Source organism: Zophobas morio, unplaced genomic scaffold (genome assembly GCF_036711695.1).
Source record: "Zophobas morio isolate AGI-343-1 ecotype UQ-CSIRO unplaced genomic scaffold, CSIRO_AGI_Zmor_V1 ptg000030l, whole genome shotgun sequence".
NCBI classification, from domain to species: Eukaryota; Metazoa; Arthropoda; class Insecta; order Coleoptera; family Tenebrionidae; genus Zophobas; species Zophobas morio.
In genome coordinates this window covers 17,940,462-17,961,000 of record NW_026972135.1, presented here as the reverse complement: position 1 = coordinate 17,961,000, position 20,539 = coordinate 17,940,462, and the positions used below count along the sequence as shown (strand labels likewise).

Here is a 20,539-nt window from a genome sequence, read left to right as displayed (position 1 = left end):
ATGTAGTGATTTTTCAATTTTTCCATGTCTTGAATTTCCAATCTTTATGGTTCAATCTCTGGTTGTTTTAATTTCTAGATTTTTCAATTTTTCGATTTCCGAAATTTTCGACATCTTAGTTTTGGGATTTTTCAATTTCTCCATGGAGGTAGAATCATCCTACCCCCATAAATTTCTCAATTTTTTTTTTAATTTTTCGATTTTGCACGGTTTTGATTTCTCTATTTTTCGATTTGTTTTTTCGGCTTTTAATTTTTTATATGTATTTTGAAATTTTAGTTTTTGCACGTTTTCAATTTTTAGACATTTCAGTTTTGAAATTAATCAATTTTGCGAAAAAATATTTTTCCGCACCTTTGGAATTTACGCTCCCGTGGCATTGGTTTTTACTTTACAGTGGTTAACAAAAACAAGAATCTCAAAAAAAAATTCTTCAAAAAATCGGAATTTGTTGGGCTGTTCAAAGGCGAGGGAACTTCTATCCAGATAACCTTTGCCCAACTTTTTATTTAAAATTTCGTTAATACGCAGTTTGGGTACCACCAAGTCATTTCTAATTTGAATTTAAATAAATAATAAAAAAAAATTAAATCATGTTTAATGATAATACATTTTTTACACACTTGTGTATTTATATAATGGGAACAGGTAGTTTTACGTGGATATTCGCCACAATCGTACACTTTTAACATCTCGAACTTTTAAATGAATCGCATTTATTTTATTAGTTTATAGTTTTGGGTTTTTGGCTTGATATTATGGCAGCCCTAACGGAAAGTGACCGAAATATATTTGTCAAAAATCCGCGGGAGAAATAAACAAAATTAAAACAAATATTGAAAAAACTTCGAACCGGAACACAAGTCAAATACCTACAATAAATTATATCAATAAACTATCAAAATTTCTGCACCGAAGATAATCCTCAAAACTATAAAAACAATTCATAATAAGAAAAGTTTAGAGCTTCACTTCCCGAGCGTAAGGGAAGAAAGTATGTATATTGTAATCGAGTTCGTCGGCCGACTCTCTACTTTTGCATTTTCTCGATCTATCATGATCCCTAGAGGACGAAGAAATAGGTCTCCCGTTTCCGTCTGTCTGTCTGCCGTCCCGGATTTATATTAGACAGATAATCTCCGAAAGTACTGGGCCTATTGTTGTCAAATTTTGTATTTATATTAGGTATATCATGTAGATGGCAAAACGCTAACCAAAATTTGTCTAATCATCCCTACCACTAATGTGATGACGTCACTACAAAATTGTACATAGTAAATGGGTTTTGAATTGTATCAAATAACATAGTCTTACACATGTAGTTTATGACTCCGAATTGAGATTTTACCCGAAACGTCCAGATTTTTGGAAAAAAATCAAAATTAGGAAACAACATTTTGATATTTAATTTGGAATCTGCAAAACCGAATGCTTTGAAATCTGGCAGATGGTTTACAGTTATGATAAGCATAATAAATTTTTATTGAAAATATATTTACTTATCCCCTCCAAAAAATTGATGACGTCACCTCAAAAGTTTGCCGAATAAATGCTATCTAAAATGTAGAAAATATGATGAGTCTGTACTTGTAATTTATCATTCCATTCATATTTTTTGGATTTGCATATACAGGATGACTCAAAAAAATTAATAAATGCGTAAATTTATTTTATTGATTTAATCAGGAACTACAAAACCAAATGCTTTGAAATCTTGGAGATGTTTTAAAGTTATCATAGGCATGGTAAATTCATCAAAATATATTTCCTTATCCTCCTCTAAAAAATAGATCACGCCACCCCAAAATTTTTCCGAATCCTATCTTAAATGTGCATTGTTCAAAGTGTGATGAGTCTATAATTGTGATTTATCACTGCATAAATATTTTTTAGATTTGCTTATATGTATATGGGGTGTGTGAAAAAAAAAAATGACTGAATCAATTTATTTTATTGATTAAATCAAGAATTGCGAAACTGAATACTTTGAAATCTTGACGTTTTGAAGTTATTGTAAGCATGGTAACTTTTTAATGAAAGTGTATCTGTTTATCAACCCCAAAAAATTGATTACGGCATCTCAAAATTTTGCCGAATAAATTCTTTCGCAAATGTGCAATAACAATTGCATTCATATTTTTTAGATTTGCTTAAACAGGTGACTCAAAAAAATTAATGAATCAGTCAATTTATTATTGATCAAATTAAGAACGAGCTATCCTATTTTCTGAAAAATGTGAGAATACGCTCGTCTTTATAACAATAAAATAATGATAAGGTAAGAATTATAATAATAACATTCAGAATATTTTGTTCAATGGAGGCTTTTGAATAATTTTAGTCATCTGTTTTGGGACGATAAACTCATTCAAATCAAACAAATGTCTACGTGATATTCTTCCAATGTAATGTATTCCCGTTAATAATATACTGTGTCCATACGCAGCGTATAAACTTCAACCGCCTAGCCCATTTTTTTAGTATTACATTACATCTATCCAAACTGATATACGGGTCCTTGTAAAAATGTTGATGACGTCATCGCAATTTTTTTTTAAATGCTCCGCTACAAAAATGTAATGAGAAAAAGAAATATAATAGGCATGCCGTCGTCACGTTTCCGACAGCGAGGAAAGTACTGTCTAAACTCTTTAGGCCAATTTTTTTATAATTATCTCCAAATTAAAGCCGCACTTTAATTCAGGTAGGTCTGTAAATTTAGTTTTCAGGTTGTTTAATGCAGCATTATAATTATTATATTAAAATATAGAGGTTGTACAACACATTTTTTTAAATACATAAAAAATTATAACAATAAAAATTAAAAACATTAGCGATTATATTGAAATTCCAATAATTCTACTCTCCGCGTGACGTCACTGCGCGAACTGGTCTAACTTGAGCCGCACGAGCACGCACGAGTATCATACAATTTCATTTAAGCGTTGCGTCACCTTATATTTTTGTTTGTTCGTTTTGTTTTAAATGGACACATACTTTTCCCATTCGAATGATGGGTTCTCGCTCTCTCTGTCTTTGTTCGCTTGATTAAAGATTTGTAACATTTAGCCTTAAATGGGCACTGTTTGTATTCGTACCATTTCGCGTTCTGATCGTTCAGATGTCGTGTATTAATGTGACTTTTCAAACTGCCTTTTGTTTTTTCCTCAAGGGACACTCATTGCACTGGTGCCACTTGATTTCGTCTGCGATCAAATAGCGTGCATTTATGTGTTTGTTTCTTTAAAGATGAGCGATACAGGGCTTTGTATTGTCACTTGTCACAATCGTTTCATTTGATACCGTGTCCGCATTCTTATGTTGCACAATCATGTGTTGCCGTAAAAGCTTCAATTCTGTTGATTTAAATGGACACTCCCCGCACTTATACAACGTGATAGCTTTCCCTTTCAAACGGTGCATATTCGCGTGGTTCCGTAAACTATACATGTGTTTGGTTTTAAATTCACACTCCCCGCACTTATACCACGTGATATTTTCCTCACACAAATGCCTCACGTGGTCCTTAAAGTTCAAATAATCTCTAGTCACGTATGGACAATGTTGGCATTTGTACAACTTGGCATCCTTGTCACATTGTCCGTTCAAACGCGACGCGTCCACGTGTGTCTGTAGAATATCCTGATATTTTGTTTTAAAAGAACACTTGTTGCACTGATACCACGTGATAGTGTTCAGATGAAAATGCTGGCTTTTCACGTGTTTCTTTATGTTCGAATTCTTTATAGTCTTGTATGGACAATGTAGGCATTTGTACCACTTGGCGTCCTTTTCATATTGTTCACAATCGTACCAATTCATATCGAATTCGATCGAACGCGACGCGTCCACGTGTTTCTGTAAAAGCCGCTCGCGTTTTGTTTTAAATGAACACCTGTTGCATTGATACCACGTGATACTTTCCCCATTAAAATGCTTACTTTTCACGTGTTTCGTTAAGTTCGAACTACCTCTACTCTTGTACGGACAATGCTGGCATTTGTACCACTTGGCGTCCTTGTCATATTGTTCACACGCGTACCAATTCATGTCGTGTTTATTCGAACGCGACGCCTCCACGTGTTTCTGTAAAATCCGCTCGCGTTTTGTTTTAAATGAACACTTGTTGCACTGATACCACGTGATACTTTTCTCATTAAAATGCTTGCTTCTCACGTGTCTCGTTAAGTTCGAACAACATTTAGTCTTGTACGGACAATGCTGGCATTCGTACCACTTGGCGTCCTTTTCGCCCAAATGCAAAACGTTCACGTGTCTCTTCAAATATGTCTTGTGTTTAGTTCTATATGAGCAATGTGTACATTCATACCATTTAGCATCAAGGTCGTCCACATGTCGTAAGTTAATGTGTTTTTTCAAATTGGCTTTATATATTGTCTTGTAAGCACACACAGTGCATTGGTGCCACTTGTCTACATGCCGCATTCTTATGTCTCTGTCTAAAGATGTGCGATATTTGTTTTTGTCTTCACACTTTTCACACTTGTAGGTGATGTCTTTTTCATCTCCACGATGCCGCTGAATATGCTGTTTCAAATTTGGGTGTTCTTTAGTTTTACAAGCACATTGCTGACACTCTCTCATGTGACGTAACCATGTTAGCAAAAAATGCGTCTCAAAGCCACACTTTCCACAAACGTACTTTTGATTGTTGTGTTGCACAATCAAATTGTCGTCGTTTTTTTGTTTAATTCCGTGGCGATCTTTAATATGTTGCTTGAAAAGCAAGGTTAGTTCGGTTTGAAAATTGCAGTCTTTGCAATGGTAAGAATCAAGCGGGTTGTCACAGGTAAAAGATACCAAGGGTGATTGATGACGCTGAAGGTGGTTCCTCATCAGAAAAAACGATGTTGTAACGTATGGACAAATTTTACAATCGTGGACTTTTACCAGAGAAGACTTCTTGTGTGCCGTGCAAGCGACGGAATATTTCAAAGCTTCCATTTCCACTAGTCTGAAAGTGTTGCGTTATAGTTACGTTAAAAGATTATTATAAAAACGAACTTTGTACTACGTACCTGGAAATTAAATTAAAAACAATTCAAATTGTTTTTGACATAACCTCAAAATGTTGGTACTTTTTACTTTAGTTTTGTCATGTTGGTGGTAAATTTCATAAAGTGGTGTAGATAGAGTGCCAAGCAGAACGAAAGGTGACATGGGCGGAGCTTCAGATGCGCGCCTATTAAAGTCCCTAGATAACCAAAGTAACGCAATTGAATGTTTCAATGTGTTAGAGAGAGAACGTGTATTTCGGACACAATATGGCGACCGATAAACGTCAAAGTTAATTGTGAAACTCTCTTTAACGCATCACTTCGTGGCGTAAGTCCTGTTTTGTAAAGTTGTTTGTGTTTTTTGTAAAGTTGTTTGTGTTTTTTTGTGGTGTTTTATGACTTTTATTTTAAAATGCCAAGTTGTTGTGTTCCTTTGTGTGGAAATAAAAGCCGATTGTTTCGTCTTCCAACAGGTAGGTTACAATTGAGTTTTCAATTGAGTTTTTTCAACTAATTTAAATTGTTGCAGGTGTTAGTAATAGGGCTAGAAGAGAGATGTGGGAGAATTTAATAGGCCGGGACGATTTGAACGACAACTCCAGAATTTGCGAAGTAATTTGTTTAAAGCTTGAATATGTAATTGCACAATGTTAAATATATTTACTTTTAGTTACATTTTTCTGAATAACAATTCGAAGCAAAGCGAGCAGATGGAAGGAAACTATTGCGGCCGAATGCTGTTCCAGATGTATTAAATAAAAATGTTGGTGCTTGTGTTTCAATGGACGACTGTACTCCTTTGACAACTGATAGGGAAAATGAAATTTTTGAACTTGAAAGCTGTAGCAACAATGAAAATGTAAATGTTGGTTGTTTCCCTGAAGTGGACCCGTTATTGGGCCCAAACCAACATAGTGGAAAAATCTCAAACGTTGATCGAAAATTTACGTAACGCTTTGAGAAAAGCTTTACGGGAGCGCAATAAATATAAAAAGGCACTGGAAAGTTGTGTCAATAATTTACAAGGGACATTAAACGAGGATCAAATTCAATTTATTCAAACTGGCACTGCCAGAGGTCAACTATGGTCAGAAGATACAATGACAAAAGCACTGAAATTGTATTTAGCTTGTGGCGCGAAGGGTTATGAAGAAATACGACGGCAGAAATTGCCATATCCGAGTATTAGGACCATACAACAACGTCTTCAAGAAATCAAGTTTGGAGCAAGTCTGTTGGAAGATATATTTGTTCTTCTAGAAAATAAGGTGTGGTATCAGTCATAGTTTTTGAGTTTTTGGTATATAGATTAGTGCATAGTGGGATGGTAGTAACTAATTAATTATTTATTTGTTGTAGATATTGAAGTTCAATCAACACGAAAAGCAATGTGTGCTACTAGTTGACGAAATGGCGATGTAAATTAATTTTATTATTGTATTAATAAACTGGTATTGCAAGGTTTCTCATCTATATTTTTTACTGACCCCTTATGTTTATCAATGGCATTTAAGTGCATTGAACAAATAACGCTTAAACATAAATAAATGTTTATTTGAAAAAAATCTAAATTTACGTTTTGTACGCAAGTATTGAGTCCGTTAATTTTTATTTATTTATTTTGAATTTGGCGCGGACACAATATGGCGCTCAATTGCGGTACTTTATCTATCAAGGGACTTTAGCGCCTATCTCTTACCAGTGGCGTAACTGATTTATCATAAAATGTAATTAAAGTAATAAATGCTCTGAGGACCCTATTAAACAAAATTCTTCTTGCTGATAAATACAAAGTGACAAAATAAATAATATTAACTTCAAAAAATAGGAGACACAAAACGTTGGCAACAGACATACGAAGACGGTACCACAGTATATCAGTAACAAAACTTCAGCAATATTTGCGGAACGGGTGTGACCTTGGGAGCCCGTTACTGGGAAACACGAAGATTCAAATATTTCGTAGCATTCGTATAATACTAATAATTATGCACAAAAATAAAAATGGTTGGTATGTCCTAGTGACATTGGCCATTTTTTTCTTTCTTGTAAATTATTAATATACGGTTGCCGCCAAAAAATTTCAGACGTCAATGTCATTCAGTCGTCAGATAGTGTAAAGCAACCTTTAGATGTTTAGGTATTTTTGGGTATTTTGCTTAGATCATATAATAAATAGATACCACCATGCCGTGTTCTTTCCCTAGGACAGCCTGTGACGACATCCTCCTGTCACACATCTCTCTCGTGCATGGAGGGATTACAATGAAGCTATCCTTGCCTGATCACTATTTGAATTTTGCGCGCCTAAATTTTAGGAAGTATGTCGGAACTAACTTCGGAAGAAAGATGTTGACAGCTTGATTTTATAAATAATTCACAGTAGATAACGAAAGTAATAGTAAATTATTGGGCAGCAATTGTGATCCTTTATGACTATATCACTTAAAATAGGATCTTTGTTCTAAATTCTAAAATTGTTTTTTGTACAACAACTCGAAAGAGAGGTTAGAAGAAACATCTGTCAAAAGCGATTTGTTGCGCTGGTGCGGTACAAGGTACAAGGATGGAAGTGAAATAGACATATACAGATGAAATGCATAAAACAAAGATGAAGATGTGGTGATCACACAAGGACAGCATTATACTACTCCCCTGGATGTAGAAAACGACAACAGATAGCTTCATGTCTAGTCACACCTTTCAGTCTGAGTATTGGTATCTATTTATTATACATATTACATATGATCTAAGGTATTTTGAAAGTTTGACATTCCAGCTGTCCGAAATAATGACAATAAAGCATAGGCTACATCTAGGTTTGTACACTAATGGCTTGGGATGGCGACGCTTTTTTTCGATCCCTATATCCATGGAAAGGACACAGACAGCTAGCGCCTCTACCTTGTCGAGCGGAAATCGTTCTAGTTATTTTAGGGATTTTCGTTTACATTGCTTTATGAACAATACAAAATTTGTAAATGACATTTGATCGGAGTCGATAAATACGATTTCTTTTATTAATTACATCGGTTCTAGACAGATGCCTATAGAGTTCTGTGTCCCTAAAACGTCAAAAACCAGGCGACGCGATCGGCAATTGGCGTCGCTGACCAGGGATATGCAAATGTATAGTCAGGATCACGAAGCAATGCGTACACGTCACGGACTCTGTATGACGTCATGCGTCTACTACGTTTATCATACAAATGAATCGGTTTGAAAACTGTCAACAAACATGTCGGCTTGTTATTGTTTTGGTTTGTTCTATTTATGATTATAGCATGAGAAGACCGTTAGTGTGAAGCAACAGTTTAGAAATAAGCTACACTTGCAGTGTTTCAGCATACAAGGGCATGCTGCAGGCTGCATAGACGCTATGAATTACAAACTCAGGCACAGGAAAGATCACGACTGTAACCCCTTTCACGTGTTCCTAGTCACTGAAGCCTGCCACTCACGTTCCAACGCCGCGGTACAATTGTGTAGGATATGACAAAATTGAAGTGTTTTCGAACATCTGTGTATGCGATCAAGCAAATCGGTTGGATGTGGATGGTTGGTGAACAAGTCTGTCTGCAGCAGTACAATCGTGTTGTATTGGTTGGAAACTTAATCGTGTGGGGACAGTGTATGTTATACAAACCGTGAAAGCAGGTATAAAAGTCCATTTTCTTCGGACATGTTGCCACCACGATCGCAAATTTTTAACTGCAAGGTCGTAACGTGTGTGTACTGCTGCTTTTCAGCAGAATTGTACAGCAGTTGTATCCAATACAATCGTACCCCGGCGTTGGAACGTGAATGACTGGCTTTAAGAACGTTCATTTTTGCATTGACTGCTGGTAAAAACTGCTGACAATTGGGTGTTAAACACATACTTGGAGGGTGGTACAAGGCTTCATACTGTACTTAAAGCTACCAACGAGAATGTTAACATACGTCTCAAACAGACAGCATTGAACAGTTGTGACAGGCTTCAAGTTAGAGAAATATGCTTACCGTCTTCAATGCCACAATAGGCACGTCACATCTACAGAATAAGTTACTTTATTGACATGGAATAGATACAAAAGTAAAGTATAAACAATAATAAGTATGCATGTTGCACAACGTCGTCGTCTGACCAGTGATTTGTATATTTGGCCAGTGAAGTGATAGTGTGATTATAAAAGACATCAGCAGAACATGCCGCTAGTACAATCAATTAGGATGGTAATGGAAAATAACCTACATGTTACAGTGGCTGAATGCCCTCTGCAGTATTAGAATCTTCACTGTCATAATCACTAAAACTATAATGTGAATCTTCGTTAATGTCGATTATAAACGGCGCAATCTCTTCACGGTCAAATACTAATTCCCGTTCCCACCACTCCCGTATTATTTTATTCATATGGTCAACAGTATTTTTCCACATTGTGGGTGTGACATGTGCTAACGCTTCTTTCCACATTTCCACGGAATTTTTTGACCATAACCATCACGCCCAATGTGTTTGGAATAAAAATTTGTAGTAATTCCCCAAATATTTTCTATAGGGTTAAACACACAATGATATGGCGGCAATCGCAATACTCTATGGCCATTCTGTTGGCCCAATTCACGGCAACATACGTTTTTGGAGGTTTATTTCTGAAAAACATGATATTTTAAATGAAACGATAGAGAATAGTATATGCATTACTGTGCAACCAAATGAAGAAGTTCCGTTTTTAACAGCTGTGAATCTGAACTTATGTCATGTTGTTAAAGCCATTCACGAATTTCTGCTTTTTTCCATGAACCACTGGGACATTTGTTTGCAAAGGTACTGTGGTAGCTTGCATTGTCTATAATAATCTGTGATGGTTCTTCAAGGTTCATGAGCAATTGAAAGCACTTGAGAAAATTCTGTTGATTCATTTCGCCATGATAGTCTGGATTTTTGGTATTAGAAGAAAATACTAGCGCTGCTTCATCAATAAATCCATTGCTTGTACCTGCATGTAATACAATATACCTAAAATATAGTGAGAAGAATAAATAACCAACGTGAAACTGACACATTACTAAATTTTCCCTTCTATTTTGAACATCCTGATACTTATGACACTATCGTCTTGCAATGACCTAACTACCGAACCATTTTCAAATATCCATGTTTCATCAAGACATACACATGGCAAAGAATTTGGGTTCTGCTGATTGTGCATGTATTCACGTAAGAATTTGGTTCTTGCATGAACAACATGTTGTAATTCCATAAGACGCTTCCGTACACTGGTTGGCGAATAACGAAACCCAATTGAGAATGTAAAATTTTTCTTAACGAGCTCACAGAACCCTCAAATATATGTTTCTCCTTCAAGCAATCAATTAATGGCGATCGTGTAACATGTATTTCTGTAAAATAGTCGTTAGTATCTATAAGGCGTGCGCATCAAATTCATACTTTCTTCGACCATTCCATATAAGCATTCTCGAATAGCACACTGCTCCGAAGTGCTAATATCACACACTTGCTTTGTTCGGGGGTCTCTATTTCTTGGGAGAATGTACACCTTCTCCGGTTTTTATTTGTTGTACCACGGAGTTCACTGTTCGCACACATACACCCAGAGCAGCAGCAACCCTCTGTACAATGTGACTGCATTAGTAATTGTAATAAAATACACCTACTTACGTCTTGAACAGCTGTTAGTGGTAAAAGAGGTTCCCCGCTATCGCGTTCTTTAGCAAAATAGTCCACTAAATTATCGTCCATTTGCTTTACATCTTTGTGCAAGGGCTTCGGCATGGTGGAATGTTTACGTTCAAGCAAGCGACACGTACCACGGTACAGGACAGTTAACTTGGAGTTCTATAAAGAACTGTTATAGTTCTGAAAAGAACTGATAAGATTACACGAGCAGAAAAGTAGAAAAACGCGAAAAATCAAACAATAACACAACATAACCAAAGTTGACACCAATGACACTTGTGAAATCGATAAAACTTTAGCATATGTTTCGCTATCAGTCGTACCAATATAATTTCCCCCAAATTGATCGATTTTGATCCGTATTGCCACGTATTGCGGCGCGTATTTTTGATTTAGTGTTGGTAACGGATCTACGTCATCCATGACGTGTACGCATTGCTTCGTGATCCTGAGTATATGCTAGTGTTTAGTGTATCAACCTATCTATTCTACAGGGTCATTATAAAATATTGTAGTCGAAGAAGGCCATGATTTTAGTGACATTTTGTGCCGCCTTTTTCAGTTTTGTGGAAAGGATTACACTAATATTGGAATTTTTATTTTTAGCGCCACATTAGTTGACATTAGCGGCTGCACTGTTTCAACGCTTCATCAAATTCTGTCAGATGTCAATAATTTTTTCGTTTGTACTGGTACGTTTTCCCTCACTTTGTGCGTTAATTGACTTGTCTTGTTTTCATTTTTGCTGTCTTCCCCTTTGTTAGACCTTTAATAAGTGTCTCAAAAAACAGTTTTTATCAAAACTACAGATCATTGTGGAATAATCTCAGGTAATGAACAGAGAGGAATAACTATGGTCAGTGTTACAAATGATTTTTTTAGTTCTTTGGCGCAATCATCATGCCTATTACCGTAATGGGGTGTTAAATGAGGATGGGGATGGAGTGTACTCTGTGGAGGCGTCTAAAAACGAGTATCTAGTGAAATGTTCTGTTGTCATTGATGAAGAATCTTTGAAGACGCTATATGGCGAATTATGGCCAGATTTAACGACACTGGTAGCATTTCTAAGTGAAAACCGACGGGGAGACCTCAAGTTAGTGAAGACGTTGTTGAAGATTGGATAAGGATGAGAATGGAACAAAGTCCGAATAAAGCTTTGTCAAAAATCTTTACTGTCCGGAGTACCATACCGCCCATGTCAGAAAATCGTAAAAGAGAAGTTACATATGCATCCATACAAGATTTTGTTGGTTCAGGAGCTGCAACCAGCTGATTTTCCTTGCCGCGTTGGGTAGTGTAGTTGGTTTCAAGCTGATATGGACGATAACGGGATTCTCGATTTGTCGTTCTTTTCTGATGAAGCCTGGTTTCATCTGTTAGGCTATTATGTCAACTGACAGAACTTCAGAATTTGGTGTATAGAAAATACTCACGCTTTTGAAGAAACACCATCACACGCAATGAAGGTTGGTGTGTGGTTAGCAGACGACGATTCATAGGCCTGATACTTTTTCAAGTAAATGAATGTGATCAATAAACAAAATTAGATGTAGAAAGTGTATGTAGGTACTGCAATAAAGTTTTTTATTTTCAGTAACTTTCATTTTTCTTTCGGTGTTAGTTGCATTCTCTTAATTTAAAACTTACTTCAACTTACTGTTTAGTAATAATTGTAATTTTACTATTAGGAAAGTTAAAAATCTTTATTAAACATTCTGTTGTTTCAAGAGATCTCATAATCAGCTACAGAACTCTTAACACTATGCTCCTGAAATTTTATTGGTTTTTTCATCTTTTTTCTTATAGAAATTTTGAAAAATCTTGATATTAGGATGGCCATGTGGGCGTGTTTTGGGTAGAACCTCTTTGACATTCCTGTTATGCAGATCTGGCATGTTTCAGATATCTAGAAACTGCAAAGCTGAAGGTAATGTTTGGACATAGCAGTTTTCACCTATTGTAGGGATGAAGATCAAGGATTTCAGTTGTGTTTTTTCAAGAGAAAAGCACCGGTCACAAACCATGTCTGCACCAATATTCTGACGATTCCTTACAATTTACAAACAGAACTTTCGCGGGATCACAACTTTGGCAAAATTATTTACTGCAAAAACTCATTAGGTACTCATAGTGTTCGTTAACTGTGATAAGACTTGCTCTGCCATTGTCCATTACGTGATTTTTCACAATTTTTACCTTCAGGGTACCTATAAAAATGTAATTTTTTAAATAATTACCGTGTTCATTGGTTTCGACAAACTTAACCTCACTTTTTGGATTTCATTATTTGAAAAATTATTGCTTCTTTGCAAAACAGACCAGATGATTTATTCTGTTCAACTCCAATCGACTTTCCAAGGTGTAATTCATGACAAAGCCCTTAAACGTTTTTCTGACAATTTACAATTTTTGAAACTGAAATGTATTGCAGTGGCGTTCACAAATGCCCGATAACACTGCAACCCTTAATGCTCTGGCCTGGCGTCTTTTCGTGTCTATTTATTAAAATGAAATTAAACCGCGAACCGGGCATTTCAATTTTTGACACATCTGACAGATTTGTTTGGACGTTCGTGACATTTCAAAACAGTTCAAATCATTTTGGTGATTAGCGGCACGAGAAAAATTTCATTTGTTTTTCATAGGTGAGTTGACTACAATATTTTATAATGACTCTGTACAACCGTGACCGTGGGCTACATTTAAATTTTTGACATGACAGAAAAGTAATGTTTGACATTTTTTGTCGGAAACTGTATTCAATATTCAAGCAAAACATTTTTATTCAATTTTGACGTTTTAAACTGCGTTTATTAAATCCTTAACAAGTCTGACAAATAAGTTGTTATCCACAAGTGAATTGCAAAATTTTTAATTCACTCTTAATATTTTTAAATCACTCACAAAAAAATAAAAAACAACTTCAGAAATATAAACATTTTGCGTATTATTTTTAATCGTTTTCACAGAATTCAATTTGTTTACAATTTTCACTAAAAGGTTGCTGCAACTAAATAAGTATTGTTTGACATATTTGTTTGGCTCTGTGAGTCGTCAATTTGGGAACTGTATAAATCCCACACCAATACAATTCCAAAGAGCGTTTCGGAAACTATTTACTACAGATTATTTCGATACAAGTGCAAGAACCAACTGTGAAACACTATTTTATTTGAAATGAAAAATTTGCCAAGGTGTTCTTTTAAACAAACTTCCACAACACATCTTCCCTGTATTCTGGCCTCTTCAACAATCATTAAGTGATGTGAATTACCAGAAACAACTCACCTTGAAACAATAAAACTGTTTACAGTATGTGGATACTTAATACGAAAATTCTTACACCACCACTTCTGCGAAGTTTGTGTGAACTTTGTACATTCTTACGAGGTGGTACACCCTGTTTTAATTGTGTGCCATTTTAAAGTCTTCAATGAAGATGTGATTTTTGGCGATTTAATGATGCTACCTGAACATTTTGCAATTTATACTCCGGTAATGGGTAAGACATTTTGAGTTTTTCCCAATTTATGCACTGCAGTTGTTAACTGGTTTGCGGCTAAAAAACTTACCATAAAAAAATAACATTCCACCACCCCTGCAAAGACTTTCCTCTTGATTACCTCGTTTCACTTTTTATTAGAGTTAGAATTTTTTACACATTAAAATTTAAAAATAAAACTTGGACCGCTCAAACACCCACATATCGAAAATAAACTATTTCGTTTAACCTGCATTTTTACATGTATCGTACGTATCTATTACTTTGTTATAATAAATTTTACGTTTGTTTTTAACCTCATAACCCAACATTCCGTATGATGACTAACCCTGTATAAAGTTAAAAATAAACATTGTTATGATCATTTCTGGAACTGCAGAATTCATCTAAAACAGCACCAGTGTTGTAATTCTTCTCCCTCAGTTGCCACTTCATTTCGCTCCACAGAGAAAACCATTTTGCAGTTTTATTTTTAAAAAATTCGAAAGTTTAACGTTTCAACTACCAACGCGGCTAACTTTATCAAACACAATCCAAATCTTTAACTTTCAGAGCCACCTCTGGTGTAAATAATTTACAAACACACAGTGGATGTTTTAATATGTACCTACCTGTTTAAATTTCGCGGCTTTGTACTATCAGGAAGATGGCCTACGTCTCTCAAGGTTAAACATTTTGGCCACATCAAGAACAAAGGATTTTGAACATTGATCTAATAAAGGAGTGGATGGAGCCTTGTATACGTTTCCATACGCGAGCGAGTGTAATCAACATAAGAAAGAAATAGCTGTAGCGGTTATACATCAGTGGGGAAAGGACGGCTGACCACCTATCACGTGCTGGGTGGCAAGAAACGCTTCATTTGAACGGGAATTAATACGTTTTCTTGCGAATTTGTTCAAACAATCAATTGTAACAAACGTCTATTAATGAAAACTATATTTTTACAGTTTAAATTAAAATAATGTGTAATGTGAAACAACAAAAATCATGTTAAGTGGTGGAGATAGTCTTTTAATAAAATTGTATGTATACAGAATCTGCAATATATTACGAATTCACTTAGTACAATAATCTTCTACAAGTTAACTAATCTTGTGTATGTTCATTGGTAATTCTGAAATTTTTAGGATAAAAGTAATTAATTAAAGTTTCGATAAAAGTGACAGTATGCCTAATTAAGTTAAACATCTTAAATTGTGTGGAATTTTGTACTAAAATCTATTTTCTAAATCCATGTACAAATAACTAAAACAATAATAATCAATAGATATAAAATTCCCTTTTTTTGTAGCATTAATCAGTTTTTTCGTAACTCAGAATGTTTAGGGAATCTAACAAAATTTTTAAATTATTTACGAAATCCTTCGTCTGTGTATGTGATTATTACCGATGAAATGAAACAGGATTGCTTTCTTTTCACGTTCTATGCAATAATAAGCACAACACGATTTCACGATGTTTAACAAATAGTCCGATAAAATACAACTTAAGAAGACTGTAGACATTTAAATAAGGTACCTTGAGCCTAAAAATTGTAAATTTGTAAAAATACACCTTCAAACACCATGCGACAGCACGAAAGAAAGCTCCAAAAACCCAGTGCTCTGCAGTTTCGCGTCAATGTTTTGCCACCCAAAGAGCCCTATCTCTGTCCCACTGTGTTGACAACGCGCGTCTCTCTCTAAGTTACTTCCATATAATATTATTTCTATGATTTTGAACCTCATGTCATTACTGTATACGTTAGTTATACAGAGAGTTCATTAATGATCGAGAACCACGTGACCAGTTAATTATTTGTAACTAATAAATCGATTGGCATTATTGATTAATGATCAATTATTTTTACTAAATTGTTATTGTTTATCTGCCATTAGTGTCATTTACGATCAGTAGCGTCCTTGTAGTAATAATTCCCATTCTCGTTCTGTTTTTAGTGTTTTCTAATTGTTTACTTACATACAAATCAGTTCTTTTCAGAACTAACTACTTGAAATTAACAACTGTGTGGTACGTAATCAAATTTGGTAAAATTTTACAAAACGCAGGCACTGTTCGATTTCACACAAACTGTTTGCACAAAACTCTTCTAGAGCACCCCCTGATCACGTTCCTCACCTTCAAATGTAGTGCCACAAAAAATTGTTAAATTTTGCATTCCTTCACTCTTTAATATCAGCCGTTCCTAATATAACCTAACTTTTTACAGTCACCAACGCGCGGATGCGCGGAAGGGTAATGTCTGAGTTTTAATAGACACACGGGTTCTTCGCGCCCACAGAAGGTTAGAAACGTGTTCAGGGGGTGCTGCAGAAGAGTTCTGTGGAAATGGTTTGTGCGAAGGCGAATGGTGCGTTGTGTGAAGTTTCACACCAAATGTCTATATAAAATTAAGTACGTTTACTTTGACATTTTCAGGAAAACTTGTTGTTTAACAATGGTTTTCACACCCGAACAGGATGCTTTCATTCTGATGGCTCACTTTCGAAGTGGAACCCGAAACCCAGACGGAACCTGGTCTTATTCACTGCAGTCGTGTATTGACCAATTTACGGAAGCCTTTCCAGATGCCAATGTTGGGTATCAAACATTTGCAAATCATAAGGGGGTCCTTGTTCATCGTTTTGAGACTAAAAATTGTATTTGCAAAGGAAAGACAACTGGCAGAAAAACTGTTTTGACTGAAGAAGTTACAGAAGACATCCAGCATCAGTTAGAACAAAGTCCAAATAAATCTATACGAAAATTATCAGCACAGACAGGTAAAGATTGGTTGTCAGATTTTTTATTTTTTAAAGGCGTTAAATATTTTCATAAGAATTAAAGAGATTTTATGATACAGTTTAAAAGTTAAATTGTTGCAGGTCTTTCAGTCGGAAGTTGCCATAAAGCACTACAAAAAGTTCTGCACATGCACCCGTATAAAGTTTCAGTCGTCCATGAATTACTTCCACCGGATTTTAAGCGAAGAATAAATTATTGCCAATGGTTTAATAACAATTTAAATGATGATGCCTTATTAGACTTAACATTTTTCACTGATGAGGCATGGTTTCATTTGAGTGGATACGTGAATAGTCAAAATTATAGAACGTGGGCTACTGAGAATCCTCATATTTTTGTAGAAACTAGTTTGCATCCAATAAAAGTTGGAGTTTGGGTAGCCATTTCAAGAAGAAGAATTATAGGACCGATTTTTTTTCACGATACGGTGAATGCTGAAAGATATCGCACTAATATTCTACAACCCTTTTTCGAACAACTGCATGATGACGAATGCCAGTATGGTTACTTTCAGCAAGACGGAGCGACGGCACATACAGCAGGAAGCACACTTCGTTTCTTGCAGGAAGTTTATGACGATCGAATTATAAGTCAAGGACTGTGGCCCCCAAGATCGCCAGATCTCACCGCGCCGGATTTTTTTTTGTTTGGTCATTTGAAGAACAATGTTTTCAAAAATAGGTTGCATACCATTGATGAGCTGCAACAAGCAATAACCCATGAAATTGAAAATATAACTCCTTACACTCTTCAACGAGTATTTGATAATATGAAGAGTTAATATGTGTATTGCTAACGAAGGAAACCATTTTCAACATTTATTGTAAATACCTAAATAAAAACAATTTATGAAATGCTTTATTTTTTTATTCTTAACTCCTTTGTGACGCCAATGAATTTAGGGACATTAATCTGCACTATTGCCAATTGTGTATGTTTGGTTGCATACATTTTTGATCACGTGGTTCTCGATCATTTATGAACTCTCTGTATATCTATACCAGGGCCATGAAAGCGTCAGCTGTTCCCATAAGAAATACATGGGGAGCTTACGGAACGACATAAAGAGGTCACTAGCGTCTCTCAAGGTGCTCCGACCTTGAAGAACATTGTTTCTTTTTCATTTTAATTTTAATTTTTTGCTTGAATATAGATATTAATAATTTACAAAAAAGAAAAAAATCGCCAATGTCACTAGTACCAGCCATTTTTATTTTTGTGTACAATTACATATTAGTATTATACGAATGCTACGAAATATTTGAATCTTCGTGTTTCCCGGGAACACCCGTTTCGCAAATATTGCTGAAGTTTCGTTACTGATATACTGTGTCTATACTGTGAACGAGATCTAGATTATGCAATACGTTATACACGCAATTGTCATTCATGACCATTCTACATTTTTCAAGCTTCCGTTTTTGTAATGTTGCGATTTTTCAGTTTCGAATTTTTTTTATTTCTAGATTTTTTGACATTTCGATGTTTCGATTTTTCGTGTTCTTAGTTTCCCATTTTTCGATGTTTCGATTTTTTTTTAACTTAAAATTTTTCAAATTTTTTAATTTATAATTTTCCGACTTTACGCTTTTTGGATTTCGGGCTGATTCAATTTTTTAATCAATCTTTGGATGATTACAATTTTTAAATATTTTAGTTTTGGGGGTTTTCCATTTGTGATTCTTCAGTTTTCGACTTCTCTATTTTTTGATTTCTAGATTTCTCGATATTTCATCTTGCGATTCCTCAATTCTTCAATTTTTTAGCATATTTTCATTTTCACCGCACTTGTACGTACGGAGAAATCCTCCATTTCTCGATTTTTCAATTTCTCGGTTTTTCGCTTTTTCGATTTTCCCATGCCCCGATTTTCCAACTTTACGATTTTTTAATCCAATTCGGCTGTTCGATGTTTCGAATTTTTAAATATTAAATTTTTGCAATGTATATTTTTTCGATTTTCGCTTTTCGGATTTTGGTCTGTCTTCAATGGATGATTCGATTTTTTGTATTTTCAATTTTTGATATCCCGATTTCGGGGTTTTTCGATGTATGTACTGATTTTTTAATTTTTCGATGTCTTGGGTTTTCAATTTTTTAAATTTTAGATTTTTAGATTTCTCAGTTTCAAAATTTTTTTATTTTTCAATTTTCCAATTTTCGTTTTTGCGCCGTTTGCATTTTTCAACTTTTCATTTCCCGTTTAATTTTTCAAATTTTCCATTTCCCAACTTTTACATATCTCAGCTTTGGGATTTTATAATTTCTCCATGGAGGTAGAATTATCCTACCCCTATGAATTTCTCAATTTGTTAATTTTTCGATTTTGCACGGTTGTGATTTTTCTGTTTTTCGATTTTCCAACCTTTCGATGTTTCAGTTTCTCGATTATTTTTCAAATTTTCGGTTCCCATTTTTTTTTCTCATTTCTGTTCAAGCATTTTCGGTTTCTCGACAGTTTTTCGACAAAATTTTTGATTTGTTGAAATTTAGATTTTTTGATGTGTTTTTTCGGCTTTAAATTTTTTATATGTATCTTGAAATTTTAGTTTTTGCACGTTTTCAATCTTTAGACATTTCAGTTTTGAAATCAATCAATTTTGCGAAAAAATATTTTTCTGCATTTGTGTGGACCCTTTGGAATTTACACTCTTGTGGCACTGGTTTTTACTTTACCAAGGTTATCAGTAAACAAAAATATCAAAAAAAAAATCTTCAAAGAATCGGAATTTGTTGGGCTGTACTTCAGGGGCACGGGAAGTTCTTCTAGATAACCTTTACCCAATTTTTTATGCAAAAAGTCTTTTCTAATTTAAATTTAAATAAATCATCAAAAAAAATTAATCATATTTAATCATAACTTTTAACATCTCGAACATTGAAATGAATCGCATTTATGTGACGCTTTAAATGCGCTTTATTTCTAGTTTTGTAATTTTTTAATTTCTTAATTAAGTCTTAAGTTAATTTTTTTTAATTTTTCAACTTTTTAATTCCTAATTTTTCGATTTCCCGCTTTTAGATTTTGGGCTCTATCTGTTTTTTAATCTTTTGATGCTTAGATTTCTCGATTTTTGTCATTTTCCCGATTTCTCGGTTTTGCGTCTTCTCCATCTTTCAATATTTCGGTCGTTTAAATTTTAGGTTTTTAAATTTCTCGATTTCTCAATTTTTTTTTCAGTTTTTTAAATATTAGATTTTTCGATTATTCAAATCTTCAGTTTTATGATTTTTTGATGATTTAATTTCTCGATCTTTTTATTTTTCAATCTTTGGACGTTTCCATTTCTCGATTATTCAAATCTTCAGTTTTATGATTTTTTGATGATTTAATTTCTCGATTTTTTTATTTTTCAATCTTTGGACGTTTCCATTTCTCGATTTTTCAATTTTTCGATTTTTACGTCCCGAGCGTAAGCAAAGGAAGTATTGTAATCGAGTCCGTCGGCCGACTCTCTACTTGTACATTTTCTCGACCTTTCATGACCCCTATAGAGGACGAAGAAATAGGTCCCCGTTTCTGTCTGTCTGTCCGTCTGTCTGCCG

The 20,539-nt window shown here is 34.7% G+C and overlaps 1 protein-coding gene and 4 long non-coding RNA genes across 9 annotated transcripts; 2 read left to right on the top strand and 3 right to left on the bottom strand.

Annotated features, from left to right (window-relative positions):
• Positions 1–2,777: 2,777 nt before the first annotated feature.
• LOC135138022 (zinc finger X-chromosomal protein-like) lies at positions 2,778–5,127 on the bottom strand. The gene is made up of 2 exons (XM_064067842.1): positions 5,040–5,127; positions 2,778–4,975 (listed from the first exon to the last, which is right to left on the bottom strand). The coding sequence occupies exon 2, from the start codon at positions 4,963–4,965 to the stop codon at positions 3,244–3,246; it is 1,722 nt and encodes a 573-aa protein (XP_063923912.1). The 5' UTR covers positions 4,966–4,975; positions 5,040–5,127; the 3' UTR covers positions 2,778–3,243.
• A 290-nt stretch (positions 5,128–5,417) lies between these two features.
• On the top strand, positions 5,418–6,435 carry LOC135139010 (uncharacterized). The gene is made up of 4 exons (XR_010282101.1): positions 5,418–5,491; positions 5,548–5,630; positions 5,689–6,286; positions 6,378–6,435. It is a non-coding gene; the product is annotated as an uncharacterized LOC135139010 (long non-coding RNA).
• Positions 6,436–9,052: 2,617 nt separating this feature from the next.
• Positions 9,053–11,132, bottom strand: LOC135138165 (uncharacterized). Of its 4 annotated transcripts, none has more exons than XR_010281993.1 (5): positions 11,025–11,132; positions 10,684–10,881; positions 10,453–10,634; positions 9,706–10,403; positions 9,053–9,653 (listed from the first exon to the last, which is right to left on the bottom strand). It is a non-coding gene; the product is annotated as an uncharacterized LOC135138165 (long non-coding RNA). The 4 variants fall into 4 exon arrangements; XR_010281994.1 differs by having other exon boundaries at positions 9,706–10,000; positions 10,053–10,403; positions 10,684–11,129; XR_010281995.1 differs by having other exon boundaries at positions 9,706–10,000; positions 10,071–10,403; positions 10,684–11,129.
• Positions 11,133–11,160: 28 nt separating this feature from the next.
• On the top strand, positions 11,161–12,301 carry LOC135138167 (uncharacterized). Its single transcript, XR_010281998.1, has 2 exons — positions 11,161–11,531; positions 11,584–12,301. It is a non-coding gene; the product is annotated as an uncharacterized LOC135138167 (long non-coding RNA).
• LOC135138166 (uncharacterized) lies at positions 11,996–13,348 on the bottom strand. 2 transcript variants are annotated; one of them, XR_010281996.1, is made up of 3 exons: positions 12,970–13,348; positions 12,138–12,911; positions 11,996–12,085 (listed from the first exon to the last, which is right to left on the bottom strand). It is a non-coding gene; the product is annotated as an uncharacterized LOC135138166 (long non-coding RNA). The 2 variants fall into 2 exon arrangements; XR_010281997.1 differs by having other exon boundaries at positions 12,975–13,348.
• Between the last annotated feature and the right edge of the window lie 7,191 nt (positions 13,349–20,539).

Coding starts and splice junctions, on each gene's coding strand:
- LOC135138022 (XM_064067842.1), bottom strand. CDS start 4,965: ATGGAAGCTTTGAAATATTCCGTCGCTTGCACGGCACACAAGAAGTCT.